Source organism: Lactuca saligna, chromosome 9, assembly GCF_052625555.1.
Source record: "Lactuca saligna cultivar CGN05327 chromosome 9, ASM5262555v1, whole genome shotgun sequence".
Classification (NCBI taxonomy): Eukaryota; Viridiplantae; Streptophyta; class Magnoliopsida; order Asterales; family Asteraceae; genus Lactuca; species Lactuca saligna.
In genome coordinates this window covers 142,715,234-142,737,614 of record NC_136425.1, presented here as the reverse complement: position 1 = coordinate 142,737,614, position 22,381 = coordinate 142,715,234, and the positions used below count along the sequence as shown (strand labels likewise).

The window sequence follows — 22,381 nt, the reverse complement described above, 5'->3', positions numbered from 1 at the left end:
TTACACGTCATTCACAACATTCACTTTATTCTTTAGAATTTCTTTACGTCGTCTTTGCTTGAAAAATAGTCTTGGATATATTCTTGACTATAATTTTTAAAATTTTACATTAAGTCAAACATTACATATATTTCATTAAAAAGCAGAGATCAATCACCCCATTATCATAAGCAAATCAAACTAAAAAGATGATGAACCCTTTGACTAATACAAATGTGAAAATTAAGATATTATACTTGAAAGTAAATGTTATCTATCATAGGGACTGTGTTCGTTCATAATCAAACTTCAGGGGCTAATTTGCCTTCTTCATTAAGTTACAAGATAGAAAGAGCGACTTTTTAGTAACCATATTTTTGTTTTGAGGTGGGTAATTAAATGCTTGTGTGTGATTGTGATATATATTTCTATGAAGGAGTTAGAGAGAGAAAAGCGTGTGTGTGTGTGTGAGAGAGATCATAGAGAGATGGACACTGAGAAACCGGAATAAGAGGCAAGCGGAGGTCGAACGTGATGGTCAATTTCCCTCAACACACCTACATGGCAGTTGAGAATCGACCGAAGACCTTTGCTTTCTTTCTTCTTCGTAATCTTTTCTCACTTTCCAGATCTTGCAGCTGATTTTTCGAGCTGGGTTTAACTTCCTTGAAAGATTTTATTCATACGTAGTTGCAGAGATTTAGAGAGAGAATAAGAACAGCAATACCCTCGTTCTCCCTCTTTTCTTTTTCAGTCATGAGATCATCTCTTCGTATTTCGTTTTCTTGATTAATCGATCGTCGATCGTAGTTTTTTTTTTTTTTTTTTTTTTTTTTCTCTCGTTCTGGATTAGGGTTTTATTCAGTTATCATTGATCTCTATCACTTCACAGCTCGTGAGTGTTTGTTTGTTTGTTCTCGATTGATCGATATAAATGGAGAAAATCATTGGGGATGAAGATCGTATAGAAGAGAGGATGATCGGATCGCCTTCTAGCGACGGAAAGATGGTGATAAAACTCAAGATTCCGAAGCTCGCGGCGGCGATAGAAGGTGAGAAATCGTCGGAGGAGGATGTGATCGGAAGCTTCTCGACGTCGAGCTCGAGAATGGCGAAAGAAGGTGAAACGATGAATCAAGGAAAAAGGGTTTGTCCTGAATGTAAAAAAGAGTTCAGCTCGGGGAAAGCATTGGGAGGTCACATGAGGATTCATGTTCAAGCCGCTAACAAGAACACTTTTCTAAAACACTCATCCAAAACAACTAAGTTTAACAAAGATGCTTATCATGATTTCAACAATGGCGATGAGAATCTGAAGAAACAACATCAACAGCAACAAGAAGAAAGAAAACCCTATTATGCTAGCTGCGTGAATGATGAGGGTAAACCCACATGTTCTCTATGTGGAAAAATCTTCCCATCCATGAAATCACTGTTTGGACATATGAGGTGTCACCCCGAACGACTATGGCGAGGCATTCTACCACCACCCAACACCCCAACCCCAACCGCCGTCGCACCCCGCCGTAACCTAGTGAAAAATAAACCAAGCTATTTTGCTTCTTCCACTTCTTCTTCGTCTTTATCTGAGAATTATGTCAATGAAGAAGGCAGCAACGTCGTTGATGACGGTGGCGCCGGCGGCGATCAGGTGGTTGATTTGACAAAGTTTTTACGGGGGTGGTCGGTGACTGAACGGAGAGGCCGTAGGGCGTTGAAAGCAGCTGATGACGATAAGGTGTTACTGGAAGCGGTGGAGGATCTCATGAGCTTAGCTCATGCCGATCCATCTCCGGCGGAATCCGATGTTACTCAGAGGCAGTTAGGAGTGGCGCCGGTGGTGGTGCTTGAGCGTTCCAACAGTAATTCTCTAACAAATAAAGATCAACATAAAATCGACGAAAAATCTCCTTCTATTCATCTTCCGGTGTCGACAGGGAAAGGAAAAGCAGCTATGGTGGAAGAAATCGAACCGGTGAAAATGGAGTTTGATGGTATGATCAAGAATTTTTCTGACAACGAATCCGATTGTAGAAACACCCAACATTTACTGATTAATTACAAATACAAGAATCCATTCAGTAATCCTTCTTACAACAGTCCTACCAAGATAAAGAAGAGGAAGAAGATGAAGCTGATGATGGAATTGGAACAGCTCCCCATCGTCGCCGGTGACCCAACTCTTCCACCACCTCTCCTGCTTCCATTGTCATTGTCAATACCAGAACATCATGAGAGTAAATACAAATGCACCACCTGCCATAAATGTTTCGCAACTCATCAAGCACTTGGTGGGCATAGATCAAGTCACAACAAAACAAAGCTCACATCAACAATCGATCATCATCATCATCATCAGACTGAACCAGAGGATTACGAGAGCTCTCTAATGAATCTATCCGATGAACATGTGGAGAAAGAAGTCGAATTCGCAGCTGATGCCATGGTGACTCTGGGGAGCAATGGTATACTTCATCAATGTAAAATCTGCGACAAGATTTTTCCAACAGGACAAGCACTTGGTGGGCATAAGAGGTGCCACTGGACTGGAACCATCGAAGCACAAGCAGCTCCGTCGAGCCAAATCACCTCCACCGGAGAAGCAGCTAGTAGCGGCCGCCGGAAAGGTCTTGACATTGATCTGAATGAGTTTCCTCCGGCTACAATGATGGAAGATGAAGCTGGAAATGTAAATGGAAATGGGTATGCTTCTTCATCATACAACTCAAACATGGGTTAGTTTTTTTTTTTTTTTTTTTTTGGTGATTTTATCACCTTTTCATTAGAATTAGTAGTAGTCGTAGTAGATTTCCTAAACTGATTTTCTTTTCTTTTCCTGAAAAATGATCACTTTTTTGGCAAGTGTTATTAGATATGGCTGGTGTTATGTGTTTGAATTTTATTGGTGATGATGACATGCAAGAGTGTTTAGCATGGGATTAAGGAAAGTTCCAAAATACCCTTTTTTGTTGGTTTCTTTTGGATGATGATGATGATGATGTCATAATGTAAGCAAGGTTGCATATGTACTAGGAATATATTGGACTTCAAATGGGATTAATCAAATCAATCAATCACTAGCTTTCTGAGTTTTCTGTGTTTTTTATCTTAATTTACTGCAAAGATTTTGTGGTGTTCAAGGTTATAATTTAAAAATGAAAAAAAATATTGTTTTTTTATATTTTGATAAGAATAAATAAAGGGTAATATCGGGCTTGGATTTTTGTGAAAAAGAATGTTGTTAAAAGGTAGATAATAAATAATTGGTGGATGTAAGTAGAAAATATAGTTGGAGGTTGTGAAATAACCAACCCAAAAGGTGGAAAGTGGGGTAGTGGAAGGAAGACTTGGACTAGGAAAATGTCAAATAAAGAAGCCAATCTTATGGGGATGAGTAAATTACAAGAATGCCCTCATTATATTTTTGTCATATTTCTTGCAAGAATCAATAAAAGTTTTCCAAGTCACAAGTCATAACTTTGAGAATTGAGAATACCAAGAGTTGAATGGCATGCCTTTATTCAATGTTTTGAATGAATTATGTCATGAGCAAATTGGCAACTATTTTTATCAATTTTTTTACGTAAAGTAATATGACCCTGTATTGCGTCATGCATATATGTTGTGTGAATCACCGTTTTAGCCATATATTTCCAAATATCACCAATCTTGAAGTAAAAACATCTGTTTTATTACAGGTAGTAATTTTTTATATAACACGCAAATAAACAAGTTTGGATTGTCTGAAAAAGGATCGACTCATTGACAGGTTGATCCGTGTTCTGGTTGGTAGGCGGTTCGTGTTAGGACCGCAAATCCTTTTAATTATATTAGATTAAAAAAACATATTTTTCCTTTTTGAAATATGCAATACCTAAATCTATGTAGCCTAAAAGTAATCACTTTAACACACTTATCCAGAAATTTTGAACTCTTAGTCTCATCCTTTCTCACGTTTTGAATTTGCAATGCCCTGGATCCTAATCATTTCCATATGTCACGACTCCATGTTGCTTAATCGACTATTGTTTAAATAAATATCTTCTATCCTTAACTTTTTCTTATGAAATTGATTTTAAAAAAAACAGCATAAAATATATTAAAACATAATGAATGTCATGTATATATGCTTCATACGGTGGTCATCTGCAAACAATATTATGACCTACAAATAGGGTTGTAACTGCATCGAGTAAGCTCGTGAGATACTCGAAACCAACTCGAAAAATATTTGAAATCAACTCGGTTCAAGTCAACTCGATTCGAGCTTGAGCTCGAGCTGCTCGAGTATTGAAACATGCAGCTCATGACGCTCGGGAGCTTAATCGAGCTTAATTATATTTATACTTTTACCCGTTATTTTATTCATATTTTACATGATCGAGTCGAGTTGAGTCAAGCTCATGAGTTAGGCGTATTTCTATTTCAGTTTAATGTAATTTTATCTTTTTAATAATTAGTTAAGTCGAGTTGAGCCAAGTTCAAAGGTGTCGATTACTTTATTGAGCTACAGCTCGAGTTTGAAATTGAGGCACGAGTTAGTTTTCAACCCGAGTTTTTTAATTGAGTCAAGTTTCGAGTTTGACACTATTCGACTCGATTACACCCTACCTACAAACCCATTGATGCTTGTCAATTCGAATAACAAGGTTATGACCCACAAGCACATAAATTAAGCGATATAAATGGTTTATGTTCGTGTTTGGCTTATATGGATTAGTGTTGAACCATATGATATGTTAATTACATGGGTGGCGTTCAGGTTACATTTTTTGACCCATCAACTCCGAAATTCGAATACGACATGATTGACAACTATAATTTTTTATTAGGGTAAATTACACGGATGGTCCCTGTGGTTTAGGGTAATCTGTGTGATTGGTCCCTAAAAACTTTTTAGAATGGATAGGTACGAAACGTGCAACAAAAATATAAATTAGGGACGATCCGAGTTAAAAAAAATTGTTTAGTACCAAATACGTAGATTACCCTAAACCACAAGGACCATTCATGTAATTTACCCTTTTTATTAACGTTCACATAATTACTTCTATATGTATAAAAATTGGATTCTTGTTTGGCAAGAATCTTAGGTAACCTTTTTGTTTTAAAAAAAAAAAAAAAAAAAAAAAAAAAAAAAAAAAAAATTAAAGTAGAATGACATGGGGATTACAAAAGTCTACATACAACTTCCATAACACTAAAAAGCATGCCCATTAAGAATTCGAAGATGTTTTCGATATACTCCAAGTCCACATAACTAACCACTTATAAATAATTTAAAAAAATACCACCGATAAAAGTCGGTTCATGATAATAGGTCCATAAACGGACTTCCATATATTATAAGAATACTTTCCAAAAGCATCCATTTTTTTATTTCAAAATTTTCAAAAAAAATACGAATAAAACGGATGACACATCAAGATCGTTTTGTACACTTTCGTGGGGAGGTAACGGGAACATTAAGCAACATGATATGTCACAAAGGTTACATCGCAAATGTGTGTGTATTGAATGTGGATTGCATTGGATATGCACTATATCCATCTTGATAAATTGGCGTGTGTCTTTAAAATTCATTTTTTTATTTAAAACATCATTTGAAATATCATGTTTATTAGTATAGTCAACTTCAGTCCAGTTTAGTCAAAATCTAATAAATCAAATCAAAATCAAATCTTCCAACCTTTTATCACTTTAAACAAATGATCCTAAAAATCTTCGTAATTATAGTATAATCAACTATTTACCAAAATACAAAAATAAAACCAAATTTGATCCAAATTAACACCTTTCAAGAATAGCATAATTAGCTACTACTTCATATAACCATAATTTTAATTAATTACACAGGATTCAAATCAATAACCTCCTTACAATAACCCAAAAACTAAACACAAATATTACAGAGGGTCACATACTAATTAATATTGAATTAAGTGGGAACAAGCTCCACTTTTTGGGAAGAAATTTCAATGTAAAATGTAACAAACAATAGTATCAATTGGATTAAAAGACATGAACTTAATCTACACACCCTATTTTTCAATTTCTTTACATCTTCTTCTGTTTCCTGTTTCTTCAACACCTTCTTATTTTCCAGTTTCTTTACATCATCTTCAGCTTTTTGTTGTAAATTATGTTTCATTTCATGCATCAAGCTTTTAGTTGTTGTAGTTATTGCTACAATTTCCACCTCAGCTTGGATATTTTCCTTCAAAAGCTCATCAAGCTCAGTTTTAGTGTCTGCTGATGTTATGGCAGATTCAAGTTCTGAAATTGTGGCATCTTTGAGCTCAAGAATATTACGAATCGAGTCATCAAAAGTCAACGGCTCTGACTCATCTTTCCCAATATCTTTCCATTTCTGCACTTCTGCAGATTATTTAAAAGAAAATGAATAATAGTTTATCAAGAATGAATAAAGTAGGAAACTTTGGTGTATACCTATTTCAAGTTCTTCAATGGAAGAATCGAAACTTGTGATGGATTCCACAAGGGCATCTTGGTCAAATCCCACCTCAGATTTCTCAATCTTTTCTTCCTTCACCTCCCATGAATCCTTAGCTTCTTCTGCATCTTCTTGTGTGACATCTTCAGATTCAGCTTCATTGTTTACAAGTTCATCATCATCATGTTTTGTAGAATTCCCACTCTGTTTACTTTTGGTTGCTACAGAGTTAGTAGTCCCCTGCACAAAGAGAAAGTTGCCCATATTGGAATCTGAATTTTCCTTCTCGATATTGAATCCCCTAAGCTTCTTGCTGGATCCAGTTTGAAGATTGCTTTTCTGATCTCCAAAATGAACTGAAATGGCTGAATTTCCCCCATTTGAATTACTTATTTTAGGTCTTGTTCGTGGAGCATATGAGGACCTGATACTTTGGTCCTCACTGTTTTCAGAATCTGCCCTAGTTGCAAGAACAGAATGATCACCCAATCCAGAATCACCATGATGGAGTTTAGAATTACCATTAACATTCACCATAGAATCCCTAACTAGTGAATCACCCAAATCCCCATTATTTCTACTATCTATTTTACTACCTGGAGTTTTAACAAGTTCCCTAGGCATCCTCCGCCATTTTCTCAATCCACGCTTATTTACAGATGGGGACGACGATCGATTGGACGAATCATTAACATCTTCAACGTGACACACACCATTACTTTTTAATTTAATTTCACTTTCACCGACATTTCCCAATTCTTCAGGGGATATCGACTCGTTATCATCCATTGGTTTTAGCAAAGAACACTTGCTTAATTTTAACAATTGTATATAAATGATAGATACAACAAAAGCGATCCAAAAGTACCGATCGATAGTTAACAACAGCCGTTTCCGGCTATAGCAAAACGAATCGGCGAAATTAAATCTCAAATTTCCAATTAGGTATTGGTTGAATTCAAGTAAATGCCAATTGCTTAATCTTTCACTTCCAAAAAGACGTCGACTCAAAAAATTGGAGAAATTAAATAAGTGAAGATAAAGTGTGAATTAAATGTGGAAGACTTCAACATACCTTAGTTTCCATAATGAATGAATGAAGAAAGCTTTAAATTGGAGAAAGTAATGCTGATTGAGCAAATTGGAAGAACTGGAACCCTAAATTGCGAGTGGATATGGAATTTGTAGCCATGAAATTTCTAGGAAGATCAAGAGAATGAATCCGTCATTATTATTATTATTATTGTAGAATAAATAAAAGGTATTGGAACGAGAGTGGGCACAGCTAATGTAGCCGGTGGGCCAACGTACAGATATAACGGTCACGCTGGAAGTCACGTGACATGGGGTCTGTTTATTCCTATCTTACTATATATACTTGTACTTCGTGCTTGTGTAGTCATACCATGTTTCTTATTGTTATTTAAAAAAAAAAAAAATCATATTTCATGTATTTATCTATATCACTGTTGTAAAAATCCCGACTAGGTCCCGATTAATCTCCGATTAATCCCTAGGCGTTACTCGACCGATTAAAGGGCGCCTAGCGATTAATCGCTGCATACATAATGATGGAAGCATTATAAAACGATGAAATTTTAACATTTTTAAGAAGTTTTATCTCTATGGAAACTATTTGAGGCATGGTTAGTGTTGTATTAATCATATTAACCTATTTTGTTATCATATTAGTAGTATTTACGAAATTTGATATGATATTAGTCATATTTAATTTTTTAAAATTCAACAAATTAGCAATTAATGGTATCCGATTAATCCCCCGATTAATCTCCGCCTAGCCGATTAATCGCTTGATCCCAGTCCACCGACTAGCTAACGCCGAGCGTTTTTTACAACCTTGATCTATATAGGAAGAAAATATTTATTTTGGGTTTAGTGGCGAATATAATCTTCTAAATTAGTGGTGTTTGTTTGGATAGATTGATTTGATCCGATCCGATCAAATAAATTTAAAAAGATTTTGTTTTTCAAAAAATATATTAAAATAATTCAAATTAAATTCAAAACAAATCCGATCCAACCAAACAATAATTTGATTATTACAATTCGATTTTTAAGAAGGGAGACATTTTAAGATATAATACTTAGATGATAGCCAATTCTATAAGAATTATAATTTATACACTAGTATTAAGAAAAAATGATTATAGTTTAATATTTCAATGATAATAAACTTTTTATAAAAAAAAAAATCATATTAAGGTATTATATTAGATGAAAGTTTATAATATTTAAAAGAATAATTTAGTAATTTTATAAATGATTAACGATAAATATTAAAAATTCGGGTTTTTTTAGATTATTCTGTTCTTATTTTATAAACCAAAATCAATCTGAAATCCAAAATAATAATTCGGTTTAATTTAAAATCAATCTAAAATCTAAATATCCAAATCAAATAGTCCAACCTAAATTGTCTGTTTGGACAATTTGGTTATAATCAAATAGTGAACAACACTATTCTAAACAATTGCCGTTATACATATGTTTCAAATCGAATTTGAACCTTCAATTTTAAAGATGAAAGACAATATTTGATATTATTTGGTTAAAAGTAATCGGTAAAAGAACTTAAAGTATTCGAAGCCATGAAAAAATGACGTTAAAAAGTTATTTATATTAGGGTTAGCGGTTTAACTTGTTTTCCATTAGTCTTTTACTTTGATATAAAATTGTTTTAACTTTAAAAAATAAATAAATAGTATAGTGATGAATAAATGACCTTTATGTAAATACTATGTTAATTTGTTGTAAAGTGAAGGGTCCCTACGTGAAACAATATGCTAATGTCGATGCCCTTTTAAGCTTAAAATCGAGAAACACATTTTCTATCACATTATATGCTTACTGCATCAAACATGTGTCTTTTATCAAATCTAAGTTTTCATACAATTCACATGTTCTTAGCTTCCTTAGGCAATAAGTAGAAATGTGTCGCACACTACAATTTAATGCAACGGAATATAACAAAAAAAAAAAAAGACCTTAAATTGGAATTTAAGGTACCAAAGCATCCCAAATACATATATAAATAATAATCGGGTGTTGCTAAATCCTTTATGCAACGATGACCTTCTGTATACAAAATTCAACACCAACATCTATGAATCAAGCTAACACTAGACTGAATCTTCTAAGGCAAGAAACTTTGTATCTTCAATATTCAACCGATCAAATTCTTGCAAGATAAAGGTTAGTAGATAAAACAAATACAGTCCATTCCCAAAACCATGTCCAAATACGATGAATCCCAAAAATAAGTATTGATGATATAAAGCATTAGAATATAATACAACCATTTTCTTTCGATATTCCAACGTACATAAGTAATTTACTGATGTCCATCCCAACAACTGAGGTTGGCTAATACAGGGTTTTGAGAAAATGATATCAAGAGTGTATTTAGGTAATGTAAGAAAAGTAATTCACAAGATGCCATTTTTTGCTTATAACCCCTTTGTTTATTGTTTATAAAAAAGTGTTTATGTGTGTGTGTCTGGTGTTTGATGTGTGTGTATGTCCTTTGTCTTAAATTATATCTCAATTCACCAAAAATTATGTGTTTTACCAATTTCTATAAGGGTTATCTAAAAAAAAAAAAAAGAGTTTCAAACTTTTTTTTTAAAAGTTTCAATAAAGTACTAAAAGTTTTTTTTTAACAGAAAAGTCTCAATATTTTGACGTTTTGTCTAAATTAATGAAAAAAAAATTATTTTTTATATTTGAACAACAAATGATAGATTATATGATTTTTTTTCAAAAATTTGTGATTTTTCTGTTCAGAAAAAAAAACTTTTAGAACTTTACTGAAACTTTTGAAAAAAGTTTGGGACTTTGTAGATAACCCTTTCCATAATTCCATGTTTTGTAGAAAGAAAAATCGTTAAATTTGAAATGAGAGATGATTTGTACACAACAATTTTTTTCTATACACAACAATTGATGTTTTAAAATATTGTATTGTACAACTATATAATGCATAAATTGTTGTGTATGGTAAAAAACTGTTGTGTACAAATCACTTCCCATTTGGTATACTGAGATTGGAAAACTAAGATATGAAAGCATGTTGCAAAGTCTAATTTTTTGCACCAAGGTGAAATACTAAGGCTATTTGGTAGTTTTTTAATTTTTATATAAAAAAAGTAAGTTAGATGTATAATTTTATAGTCTCTTAATCCTGTTTTTAATTTTTTCAGCAATTACTTATTAATGGGAGCCATTTTTATATTTCCAAAAAGATCTTAATCTTTTTTACCTCTTATCATTCTATTCACATATACACCTCCCTAGAGCTGTAAACGAACTGAACGTTCGGCGGAAAGTTCGTTTATGTTCGTTTATTTAATAAATGAACGAACATGAACAAAAATTATCGTTCATTTAGTTAAATGAACGAACATGAACAATGATCTCGTTCGTTCATTTATGTTCGTGAACGTTCGTTTATGATGTTCATTTACGTTCGTTTATGTTCGTTCGTTTAAGTTTATTTCTATTCATCTATATTCAATTATTTTTTATTATATTGCTATATTATATGTTCGTTTATGTTCATATATGTTTAATTGTGCTTTTTTATCTTTGTTCGTTTATGTTTGTTCGTTTATGTTCGTTTAGCATGTTCACGAACATAAATGAACGAACATGAACAAAGTAATTTGTTAAACGAGCGAACATGAACAAGAAAATCTCGTTCGTTTATCCGTTCGCGTTCGTTTGTTGTTCGGCTAACTCAAACGAACGAACATGAACAAGACCTTGTTCGTGTTCGTTTGATTCGTTTACAGCCCTACACCTCCCCATCCACCATCTTCTCTCGACATACCCACCCTCTACCTCCACCATCTGATCTCCGCCGATGGTCGTCTTCACCTCTAGCTCTATCAAACTCGACGACAAGAACCATTAGGTAAGGTTTTTTCATGAATGGATTTTTTGAAATCGATTTTGTGTATGATTTGGGACGACATTTCTTTGAAGAAATCAATGTTGTAACATCTCAAAATCTCAACCAAATCTAAAATCTTCTAAGTATGGATTAAACTATCACATCCCGTTAAAGCGAAAACACAAAGGGTGACAAGTTAAGGTCTCATAACACAAGGTAAATAGGATTACCAATCATAATCATTGAGCATTTTTATGTTTACATCATATTCGAAACAAAATTACATTTTAGTCCCTACTACAAAGTCCAATACATAACAAAAGAAACATCAGGTGCAAATTCATGTTGACGTCTAATTTAGATCATTGGTCGTTCCCTGAAAAGCATGCAAAAACGAGGTTCAACTATAAAATAGTTAGCGAGTTCACAGGTTTATAAAGTTACATCATTTCAGTAAAAGAAAATATAGTTTTGTTCAACAAAAATTCCAACTCAAAGTGAGTGTTGAATGCTAAAGCACTCCGTTCATAACCAAGCCTAACGACCATTCTTGTCCCATTTTGTCATGTCCATGGTTCTCATGATGTCAGTTCACGAAAATATACACTCACGGTTCTGGGTGAGTGGGGGGTTTCTACCCCAAATAATGTTATCCATAAGATTGTCGGCTCGAAATACAAGTTAATAGGTTCTAGTTCGATTCTCGTGAACTTAACATACAAATTTCATAACATAGAGTTCATATCAAAAGTCCATAGCATAAAGTTCATATTACAAGTTCATTAAACAACATTGTTCCAAGTTCAATGAATTCATAAAACATAGCTTAATAAGTTTATAAAACAAAGTTCAAAAAATTCACAAAACATTGTTCAACAAGTTCACAAAACAGTGTTCAGCAAGTTCACAAAACAGTGTTCAGCAAGTTCATAAAACAATACAGATAGTTCATAAAACAGTAGCATGCTTTCCACCCCAAAACATGAAAATAGTAAAAAGGAGGTTGTGAACAAGGTTGTAGAAATTGTTACTCGGTACCTGCTCGGCCGACTACCGAGTAGCAAGTACTCGGGGAGTACTCGGATTCGATAATTCAAGTATAAATATTTTTAGGGACAATATATATGTCAAAATCATAAGTTAATAGAAATATATAACAAAATTAGACACATGTGAATACACAAAAACTAAAAAACACATAATGGTCTCACTTCGTGAAGGGGCCGAGTAGCGAGTACTTGGAGCAGTAATCGGCTGACTCGGCGAGTTTTACAACACTGGCTGTGAATACTCACAATGGAAAGTTCGCAGTTCGTGTGTCACGATTTAAGGTCGTCGGGTTCGATCCCTACTAGCGTCCTACGGAACAATAAGTTTCTAGTAAGTTATTGATCACTAGCAAAACTTAGCCAACTAGTGATATTACAAAGTGCACAAAGTTTGTTCGGTTCATTATCGGTAAATATTGGATTTGCGGTGCCTTGTGTTCAAAAATCCACAAAGGCACGAAGATGAACTCCAAAAATATATTTTCTGGTTCTAACAGAGGGTATGGTTGTTCATAATTTTTATAGTAGTTTTTGAAGATCATTTGATATTTATTTGTAATTTAAGCCTAAATAATATGAAAAATTAGAAATAAATAGTAAACAGCTGTAAAAATTCCCAAATTAATTTGTACAGGTTCTAATAATGTTCCCAAAGTTGGGAAAAGTATTGGTTTGTGCATTTGAGTACTAAGACCTGGTTTTGTAAATTCATGTTCTAATTCAATGAAAATTTTGAATAAAATAACAAACAGTGACCAAATTGTATGAAAATTTAGGTGGTATCCTTATTTCGTACACAAATTAGTTCTATAATTTTTCATATTTTTATCTCATTTGTAAGTATTTATTTTTAATTTTTGGCCATTAAATCCTTATTTTTGTAGAAAAATAAAGAATTTGTTCTAGCACTTGGGGTTTTACAGAACATCCCTAAAAAATATGAGCTTACATAAAACAATTTTGTTCAAAATTATTTCAGAGCTAAATGGGGGGTATTCAACGCCAACAAGTTAAGAAATGTAGCACTAGCAAATATATGACTTCCAAATGCAGCTGAAAGCTCCAATAATTTGTGTAGAAACCTCTATAACGTTTTAGCTCATAAAATTTTAGTTCTTTTGAGATAGAAGTGTCAAGTTCCTAAAATAATTTTATCCAGATTTATTATGGGGTTTAAGGGCCTTGATTATATAATGTAAAACTAGTGGTCACAGAAATGTGTTGTTTAAGCAATTGTTTGCAAAAATCGTCAAAAATCGTATTCTTAATGTTTTACAGTGAGACAAATTGATTTAGAAAGTTAACTCATAGAAATATGTATTAGAAAAAGAATATCGTGATTTGTTTTTGTAATGAGTGAGATATGGTTGTTTAAAGTCGAACAAATAATTCTAGCAGAATGCATGTTACCTTTGGTTTGATTAGAGTGCCCCTTAGGGTCATATGTTTCACAAGGACAACATGCATACCCCTTTATGGTCAAAAATGAATAACCGTAAACTAGAGTTTACATAAGAACAATGAATTTTATGTGCAAGAATCCAATCTATAGATTTAGGTTTATCCAAGAACCCAAAAATGGGTGTTTCGTTCTTGTTATAAAGAACTCCTTGGAACCGAATCTTGCAATAGGATTTGCATCACAAATCCGATTTATATCACAAGCATGGAGTGAAAACACATCCACGATGTACTACAAATGGTTTCTAAATAAGAAAAACTCAAAGCAAAAGAAGATGGAGTAGAAGCCGATTTTTTTGAAGTTTTGAGATCATGCATGCTTCCTTTGATGTTAGCATTGGTTTGATCTTGGATTTTCACTATATTTAATACATGAAATGTGTTTTGGTGAAGATCTAAAAATACTAAGTGGGAAGAAAAGGATTATAGCCATTAGAGGGCATATAATCCAAGATACAAGGGAGAAATGTGAAGAAAAGTGATGCAAAGTCGTGAAAAGCATGAGAAGGTGTTGTATTGTTTACCTTGATTTTGACTATAAGTGAAGCAAGAACACTTCAATACCTTCAATAATAATAAATTAGGGCAGAATATGGATGATTTTTGGATGGGTTTGAGAGGTTTTGGGAGTCGGAGAGTTTTCTTGAAGAATGAGAGAGAGTAGAGTGTTGAAATGGCTCAAATGAGTAGTAATGATAGGTTTTAAGGCATGAGAGAGAGGGGAGGGCATATGGATGAATTTTGAATGGTATAGAGGTAAGATAAGAAGACTTTTTCTTGGTATTGGATAAATCAATAAAAGCCTTTCTTTGATTTTTATAAAACTAGGCTTTAATTTTTATAAAACTCAAGTATTATCATAAACTTCTAAGAGTTTAATTCTTGTTTTTTAATGAATCATTTACTTTTTAAAATAAGTTCATAATTTATATTCTCTTTGAATTAAATAAAAAAAATGGTAACCTATGGTTTAATTTTATAAAAATAAAATTATATATCTCAAATAAATGCAACAAGGGTTCATAACATATCAATGTAGGATTAGAAAATCTTTGGAATATATTTTTGGTTCATAATTAAAATTATGAATTGCTTGAACTTGGTATCAAATTTGTATTTGGTTCATATTATGATTTAATTTTGTTCATATTTTCTTAGAATACTAAACCTTGTTAATCATTGAAATGTCCCAATAAGGGAATTTTGGGTACTTAATTTACCCTTGAGTTGTGATCTACTAAACATAGTTTTGTGTTTCGTCTTAAGATTAAACATTGGCACTTTACAACCTAGTTGGTATATTAACATATCAAAGTATCCATTCAGTACAAGCTAAGGTACCCTACTTGTTCCGAGGGATCTATTAAGTCGCAACATAGTTCAACTTGTAACTCTAGAGCCAAGTTAAGTGCACACAAGGAAATGACGAGGTTCTAGATAAGTACTGACCTGAGTTTTGATGGATGTCACATAAACAAGAAAAAATCATCTTTTAAAAGAAACTTGAGTATTCATTTTATTCTAACATCATAAAACAAACATAGAAGTTAATATAACTCTCAAAAGAAATCATAGATGCGAGTACAGTCCATTCGTGACCATTCCTTTCTTACCAAACAACGTAAAAAACATTTAATATAATGAGCACACACAAAGTTTAGCCAGTTCCCTAGTCTACCACATACTCCATCACATATACAATGTATACCAACGGCGAGCTCATGACCAATGCCTCAATGGGGTTGTAGGCTTACAACCATCATCTTATCTTACTTGTAGGCTCCTAGCTATCATTCCATTTGGGATAGTAGGTGCAAAACCAACACCTCAATGGTTATATAGGTGCACAACCATCATCTCATCTAACATGTAGGATTCTAAACATCATCTCCTACTTTCCAATTACTAGAAAAAAAAGATTACTCTAGTCTGATCAAACATTCGTACACTAACAATATATAAACATCCTACCATACAAAGGACATATGTAACATCCAGTTTCAAGATGTTTTTGATTTCGGGGTAGTAGACCGTAACTTGATCTAATAAAGGTATTGAGATTCAAGGGAATAAATTTGAGACCCTATTAGATGTTGATAATGTTGGCTAAGTGACTTAAGCCCTTGAATTATGATTTGGAGCCAAAGGGTAAAATAGGAAAAGTGTTGTTACGATCTTCTTTCATGAGTTACTAAATTTAGTTTGGTATGTTCGAAATCAAAAGTAATTAGATAGAATTTTGGAGATTTTCAATACCTTTGTGTGCATATAAAGACTGCTAAAAATGGAGTTTAAATGAGGAAGTTATGGTTGTTTAAAGTTGGAATGGATTTGGGTGAAAACCCGTTACCATAGCTTGATGAGGAGTTCACCATGTAGTCTTGAGTTATGCAGCCCAAGCCCATTGAATTAGGGTTTGCTTTGTATTTAAAGGCTTCAACCCCTTGTTTTAGGTCATTTTATAGCCTCCATTGCATCAAGAACCTCTCTTTCTAGCCACCATATCCTCCTTTCATAGATTAAGATCCTCATCTATCCTCTCATCCATTTTTAATGGTGTTATTATGGCTTTTGAGTGTGTTGTTATTCAAAGACTTGGTTTTGAAGCTTGGCAACTGTGGTGATCATCCTTCATCTACCTTCTGGATCATTGTGACTAGCAAAGATCCTTGGTGTTTAATCATTAGATCTACGAGTATTTTTTGTTTTGATCCATTTTAATGAGTTTTGGTCCCTTTGTGACTTTTTCCACATATTTTTAAGAACTCCATGAGCTTTGGTTCACATTTAAAGTTTAGATCTATTGATTTGGTAGAGTAAAGAGTGTGTGCAAGAACTCTCTTTACTCCATACATAAAGAAAAGTGGGGGTTTTGTTATTTCTCAACTTAGGGTTTTAGATCATGGAATTTTGTGGCATTATTATGGATAAAGTTGGAAACTTTATCCATTTAATCATCATGTTGATTCAGATCTAATAGTTGGAGGCTTGGACTTAATGGATTGGGCCGAGAAAGATGCATTCTTAGATACTTTGAGACTTAAAGTGTAGATCTTGGTTGTTGGAACCATGAGAATGGATAAAGCTAAAAACTTTATACATTAAGTCACTAAGAAGAATTAGATATGAGTTTTGTGGCTTTGGACTTAAAGGATTAAGTCCTTAATGGCAAAGGCTGTTAAGCCAAGAAACCATGGTCTGGTGGGTCGTTGACCATGACACAGTAGAAAAGAGGTCCTACGTTTATTTTGTCATATCCAGGACATGACATGGACAAAGTTTTGACATGGCATGGTAGGCCTTTGAACGCTGACAGTTGAATTCTTAATCAATTTTGCTTTTAGTCAAACCTTGTCAGAATTAAGTGTTTAGATAAGGACTGGTCTTGATTTGTTATTAGGTAGCTTGTGTTAGCTGTTCTATTTTTGAGGTTATTGTTAAGATTATTTCGTTTAGGTTAGGTAATTTTGTATCACTATACTTTGTACTATAGTATGCATCATTTGTATGTTAGGATGTTGGTATGATGTAGTGGTATGTTAGGCAAGTAGATTTGTTATGATTACATGTGTGTGCTTCTTATTGTTATTTGCATATGTCGACATATTATGGTTACGTTACGGCACAACAGTTGTATGATGAAGGCCAAGAGACCCAGGCGGTCTAGTTCACGATGTAGGCCCAATGGGAACATCCCGACTTGGATGTTGTAGGCTCCGGGGAACGGCTCGTCATGGATGTTGTAGGCTCCGATGGCGGTACAGCCTTGTGTTATAGATCTTGTGTACATGCATTGCATATGTATTGTTATGTGTGGTATTTTGTGGAACTCACTAAGTTTTGTCTTACAGTTGCGGATTAAATGTTTTCCAAGTACTTTACATGTTCGAGGGAAGGCGAATGTGTGACTATATACACACGTCAACAATTTTATTATTCGAGATTCCACGTTTATTTTCTATATAAATCTAATTTTTAAATTATGGCTTATGAATAAATGATTTTGCCACAGATGTATCTTTATAAAATGGTTTTTTATTCTATTTTTAAAATGAAAAAGTTATTTTGGAAATTGGGGCGGTACAACATATAATGTCACAGATAGTATAGTAAGAAAAAGGAATTGAGGATAGAATTCCAAGTCTTATACACACGACTCATCAAACAAACCAACTAGCATGAACCACCTAATTTCACCAAATCATATGTCAATCCTCAGTTCAAAACTCATGTCCATCAAATTTTAACCAAAAGTCAAAGTTGTCAAAATGTCAACAGTTAATGGTCAATGCACCGCGACCAACTCGTGGTTGCTTCACGACCACTACTATAACACCATATTTCGGATTATTATGTAATTCATGATCGTGGGCTGCAATTCAGTTATATGTAGGCTTTAGGGCTTTTAAGGAAGTAAGTTTTGGGCTTTCTTGAAAGATGTTATTGTTGGTAATGGGATCAAGGCCTATGAATCATGTATTTGGAATTGAGGATGGACTGAGTAAGTTATGTGTTAGGCCGCTTGAGAGGGTTAAGGTTTTAATTTGTACATGTGCTGAGCCAAAATTACCGATATAGAAGTGTAGATCTCTTCAATACCTTTCTGTGGATATAAAAACGCCGAATTCAGAGTTGAAACAAATAAGTTATGATTATTCGAAATTGGAAAGGACTTAGGGAAAACTAAGCTTACAACGCAAGTAGTTGGAGCTCACGAAGTGAAAATTGATTAAACGAAAAATGTTGATTTAAACTGTGCTCACGGCATGAGCATTAAGAGCTTACCACATGAGAACTATATAGCCCAAGCCCATGAGTTTTAGGGTTTTCAATAGATATAAGGGTTGGTTCCATGTTTTTAGGGTATTTTATGATCCTCCATCATATCTAGTTCATTTTGAGAGAAACCTTAGCCTCCTTTTCACCATTTTGAGCCTCACCTCTCCTTTTCTATCCATTTATGAAGATTTTGGTGCTTTGAAGAAGAAGATGTTCTTGGTGCTTAGATCCAGCAAGCAACTTCCCTCACCACCTTAAAGATCATTACTTGGATCATGGTAATGTTGGACAAGGTGTCTAAGTCCATAACTTATTTGGTACATACTTGACCCGACCCGGCATGGTCCATTTGGGTTGCATTTCATCCAAACGATTTATGGATAATTTTATGAGAATTGTATACTTACGATTTATTAATATATTATAAGTTATAATATATTAATATGAAGTCATGTTATTTAATTAGTTTTAGTCTTAAATTAATTATGAATTAATTTATAGATTAAAAAGAAGACTTATTAAATTATGGGCTATTATATTTTATATAGTGTGGGCTAATACTCATTTGCTAATGGGCTAAGCTAATATGGAAGTACATGGATGATCCATGGAGCTTTTAACCCATGGATCCTTGGAAAGGAAAAGACATGGGTTATTAGGGTTTCACCCTAACCATGCACACTATATAAAGAAGCATATGATGCAAGAAATATGGCTCTAAGAGTAGACTCTAGTTGTGTGAGACTTAGTGGTGGCCGATTCCACGAGAAAGTATACTACTCTCTCAAAGTTTTCCAAACGTTTGTGGTGATTTGTGATTCCATTTGAGGCATTCACACTATTGGTGCTAGGCTCTCAAACTCTAAGCAATCAACCACTATCAAAAGGTATGTTCTTCTACTAGCAACTTTATGATTCATAATTCTTATGCTATGCTAGTTAGGTTATGAACCTTGGAAATTATTATTTGCATGTATTTTAGAAGAAAACATAGATCCAAGGGTTATTAGGGTTGCATGCGCACTTAGGAAGTGTTAGATTGCTCAAAACCCAACAGGTAAGTCCTCAAGTTCCAACCTTTATGTGTTATTCTTCTAGATCTAGAATTTTATGCCTTTGTCTTCATTTTGGAGATGGTTTGAGTGGTTGGATTCCATAAAGTTGTCAACTTTATGGATCCATGAGGCCCCTTTGAGGTTTGGTGTTCTAGATCTATAGTTTGATTAAGTTTTGGTCTCATGCATGAGATTTGGATCTCATTTTCACCATTTTGACCTAATCAAGCTCAAGACATGCATTGGAAAAGCATGTCCATAAAGCAAAGATTTTTATGTTGCTTTTGCTGTATGAAAGACCTCTAGAAAGTTGGAATGGATGACTTAATGGATTAAAAACTCAATACATTATGATTCAGCATCATACGTGGCTTACAACATGAAACATGGAGTGTTAAGATGTGAGAGTGGTTTTTACGTGATTGATTTGATTGACTGAGCTCACGACGTGGCCAAGGAAGGTTCACATCGTAAGGTATGCTGAGTGGATCATCCGAGACCGAGTTGACTATTTTGAAGAAAGTTGAGTTGGAATTTGGCCGAGTGCGTTACTGGTCACGACGTGAGTGTCAACTGATGGAAATGTTGATTGTTGACTTTGACTTTGACCTTGAGTTTAAGTGTTGACTTTTGTTGCGGTTGACTTTTGGTCAAATTGCTATTTTTAGAAGGTAGACTATGGGTTTACCTTGTATGGTGTGTTAGGAGGTGTATGGTACCCTTCATTGACTGTGTAAGCTGTTAGCTATGGATTTTTGTCAGTGATGTGAGTTTCCTTCATTGTATTTGTGGGTCGAAGGAACCAATGTCGTACCACTAGTTCATGATGTAGTATGATGATTGTCTTCATGAAAACTGTCGGTTATGCCTATATTTGCTTGATGATTCCGTGATTCCTTGTTATGATATTATATGGTAGGGGTAGGGGTGAAATAGACCTGATATCTTGTTGAAATAGACTGAAGGGGATTGCAAACACCCAAATATGCTTGACAATATCTGGTTGAAATAGACCGAAGGGGATTGCAAGCACCCATATATGCTTGAAAGTATCCAAATGAAACAGACCGAAAGGGATTTCAAGCACCCATATATGCTTGGCTATATTTTTGTATGGTATGTGATAATTTGGGGAACTCATTAAGCTTTGTGCTTATGGTTTTCAGTTTATGTTTCAGGTACTTCTGGTTCGAAGAGGAAGATTATAGGATCATTGCAGTGCACACTCCACATCGCTCCGTATTTTATATTACTTTGATGCATTTGGATGTTATGGATACACTTTGATCCACTATGGTTTTGATAATATTGTTTTGGATAATGGTTTTATTAATTTAAAATTTGAAATTTTTAGTCTGAAAATTTGGGACGTTACAACTACATTCTAAAATAACCACAACATTAAGAATGTTTTACGATGTGACTAATGATTTTGGATTATTTATACATATGTTATAGGCAAGTATCTTAATATTATAAGCTTAAATGATATTGAGATATAAATGATATTGATAATGTTTTAAATTGAACTTTTATAGATAAATTTGTGCCTGAGAAGGATGAGGATGCGATTCGACTTAAATGGAGCTGATAAGGATCAAAATTCAAAACTTTCCAAAAATACAAGAAACGTGTCGCGAACTACATCGCTTATCCGCTACAACCAAGCTTTACGGACCGAATCGAATAAGGATTCATGATGAAACGTGACACAAAAAATACCTTGCAAGACATGTTTCTAGGATTTTTGAATCTTTATAAATATGACTCCTCCTCACCCTAGCCGACATGACATTTTCAACCCATGACTTTTTCAACGAGAACTATTGATTTTCTAAAGAATTGAAGTAGATTGAATCCAAAGAACACGATCAAAGCAAGTGTTTGAAGCTCAAAGTGTGGAATTACTATTTAGTTAGTCGGTTTGCACTATGTATTCTATTATGATTTTGTTTTATGTTCAAGATTAAAGTATGGATTAAAAACCCTTAAATTCTACTTAGATAGATTAACCCTTAAATAACTATGTTTTGCTTTGTTTAGTTTGGATTTATTAATCAATTATTTATTATGATTTTCTTTATCGTAAATACTTGTGTTTGAGTTTTGGGTTATTATTACTTGTAGTTGAGTTTGTATAATTTAGACGCATGATTTGTAGGTCGAACCTTATAATCTAATATGTTAAACCTAATTAATACTGATCACTAGACAATGTCTCATACGTTGTATTGATCTCTCAAAACCAACGTGAAGTCTTTCTTGTTCTCTAAGTTTAAGATCCGTAATCTTTGTGATTAGGATCTTATCTTTCTATATTTTTGTTTAAATCCTTGATATCTAGGGATTTATTTTATTAAATAGATTCACATCATATATATATATATATATATATATATATATATATATATATATATATATATATATATATAAGTGATACTTGGGTTTATTGTAAAGGTGTATGACTTTGTGCAATCTCTCTTTGTGAGAGAACAATTTCTTAGTGAAAAACCTTAATCGAAATTTGTTTTCGATTAAGACTTTGTGAAAGTTTTGTTCTGTCAATTATTTCATTTCTTGTTTTACCTCAACGATTAAATATTATAGGCTTTATGATAACTTCAAGAAATGTCTACCTCCATGATTTCTACAAAACCAACCTCTGGATCTCTGTCTCTAAACAAGATCCCTC

The 22,381-nt window shown here is 33.6% G+C and overlaps 2 protein-coding genes and 1 long non-coding RNA gene across 3 annotated transcripts; 2 read left to right on the top strand and 1 right to left on the bottom strand.

Annotated features, from left to right (window-relative positions):
- The first annotated feature begins 807 nt into the window (after positions 1 to 807).
- Positions 808 to 3,017, top strand: LOC145015056 (uncharacterized). The gene has a single exon (XM_078973505.1). It carries the CDS (start codon positions 914 to 916, stop codon positions 2,717 to 2,719), a length of 1,806 nt encoding a protein of 601 aa, XP_078829631.1. The 5' UTR covers positions 808 to 913; the 3' UTR covers positions 2,720 to 3,017.
- A 2,757-nt stretch (positions 3,018 to 5,774) lies between these two features.
- Positions 5,775 to 7,677, bottom strand: LOC145015057 (WPP domain-interacting protein 2-like). The gene is made up of 2 exons (XM_078973506.1): positions 6,430 to 7,677; positions 5,775 to 6,357 (listed from the first exon to the last, which is right to left on the bottom strand). The coding sequence occupies exons 1-2, from the start codon at positions 7,220 to 7,222 to the stop codon at positions 5,918 to 5,920; spliced, it is 1,233 nt and encodes a 410-aa protein (XP_078829632.1). The 5' UTR covers positions 7,223 to 7,677; the 3' UTR covers positions 5,775 to 5,917.
- A 1,837-nt stretch (positions 7,678 to 9,514) lies between these two features.
- Positions 9,515 to 21,711, top strand: LOC145017713 (uncharacterized). The gene is made up of 3 exons (XR_013666631.1): positions 9,515 to 9,646; positions 20,868 to 20,928; positions 21,228 to 21,711. It is a non-coding gene; the product is annotated as an uncharacterized LOC145017713 (long non-coding RNA).
- The last annotated feature ends 670 nt before the right edge of the window (positions 21,712 to 22,381 follow it).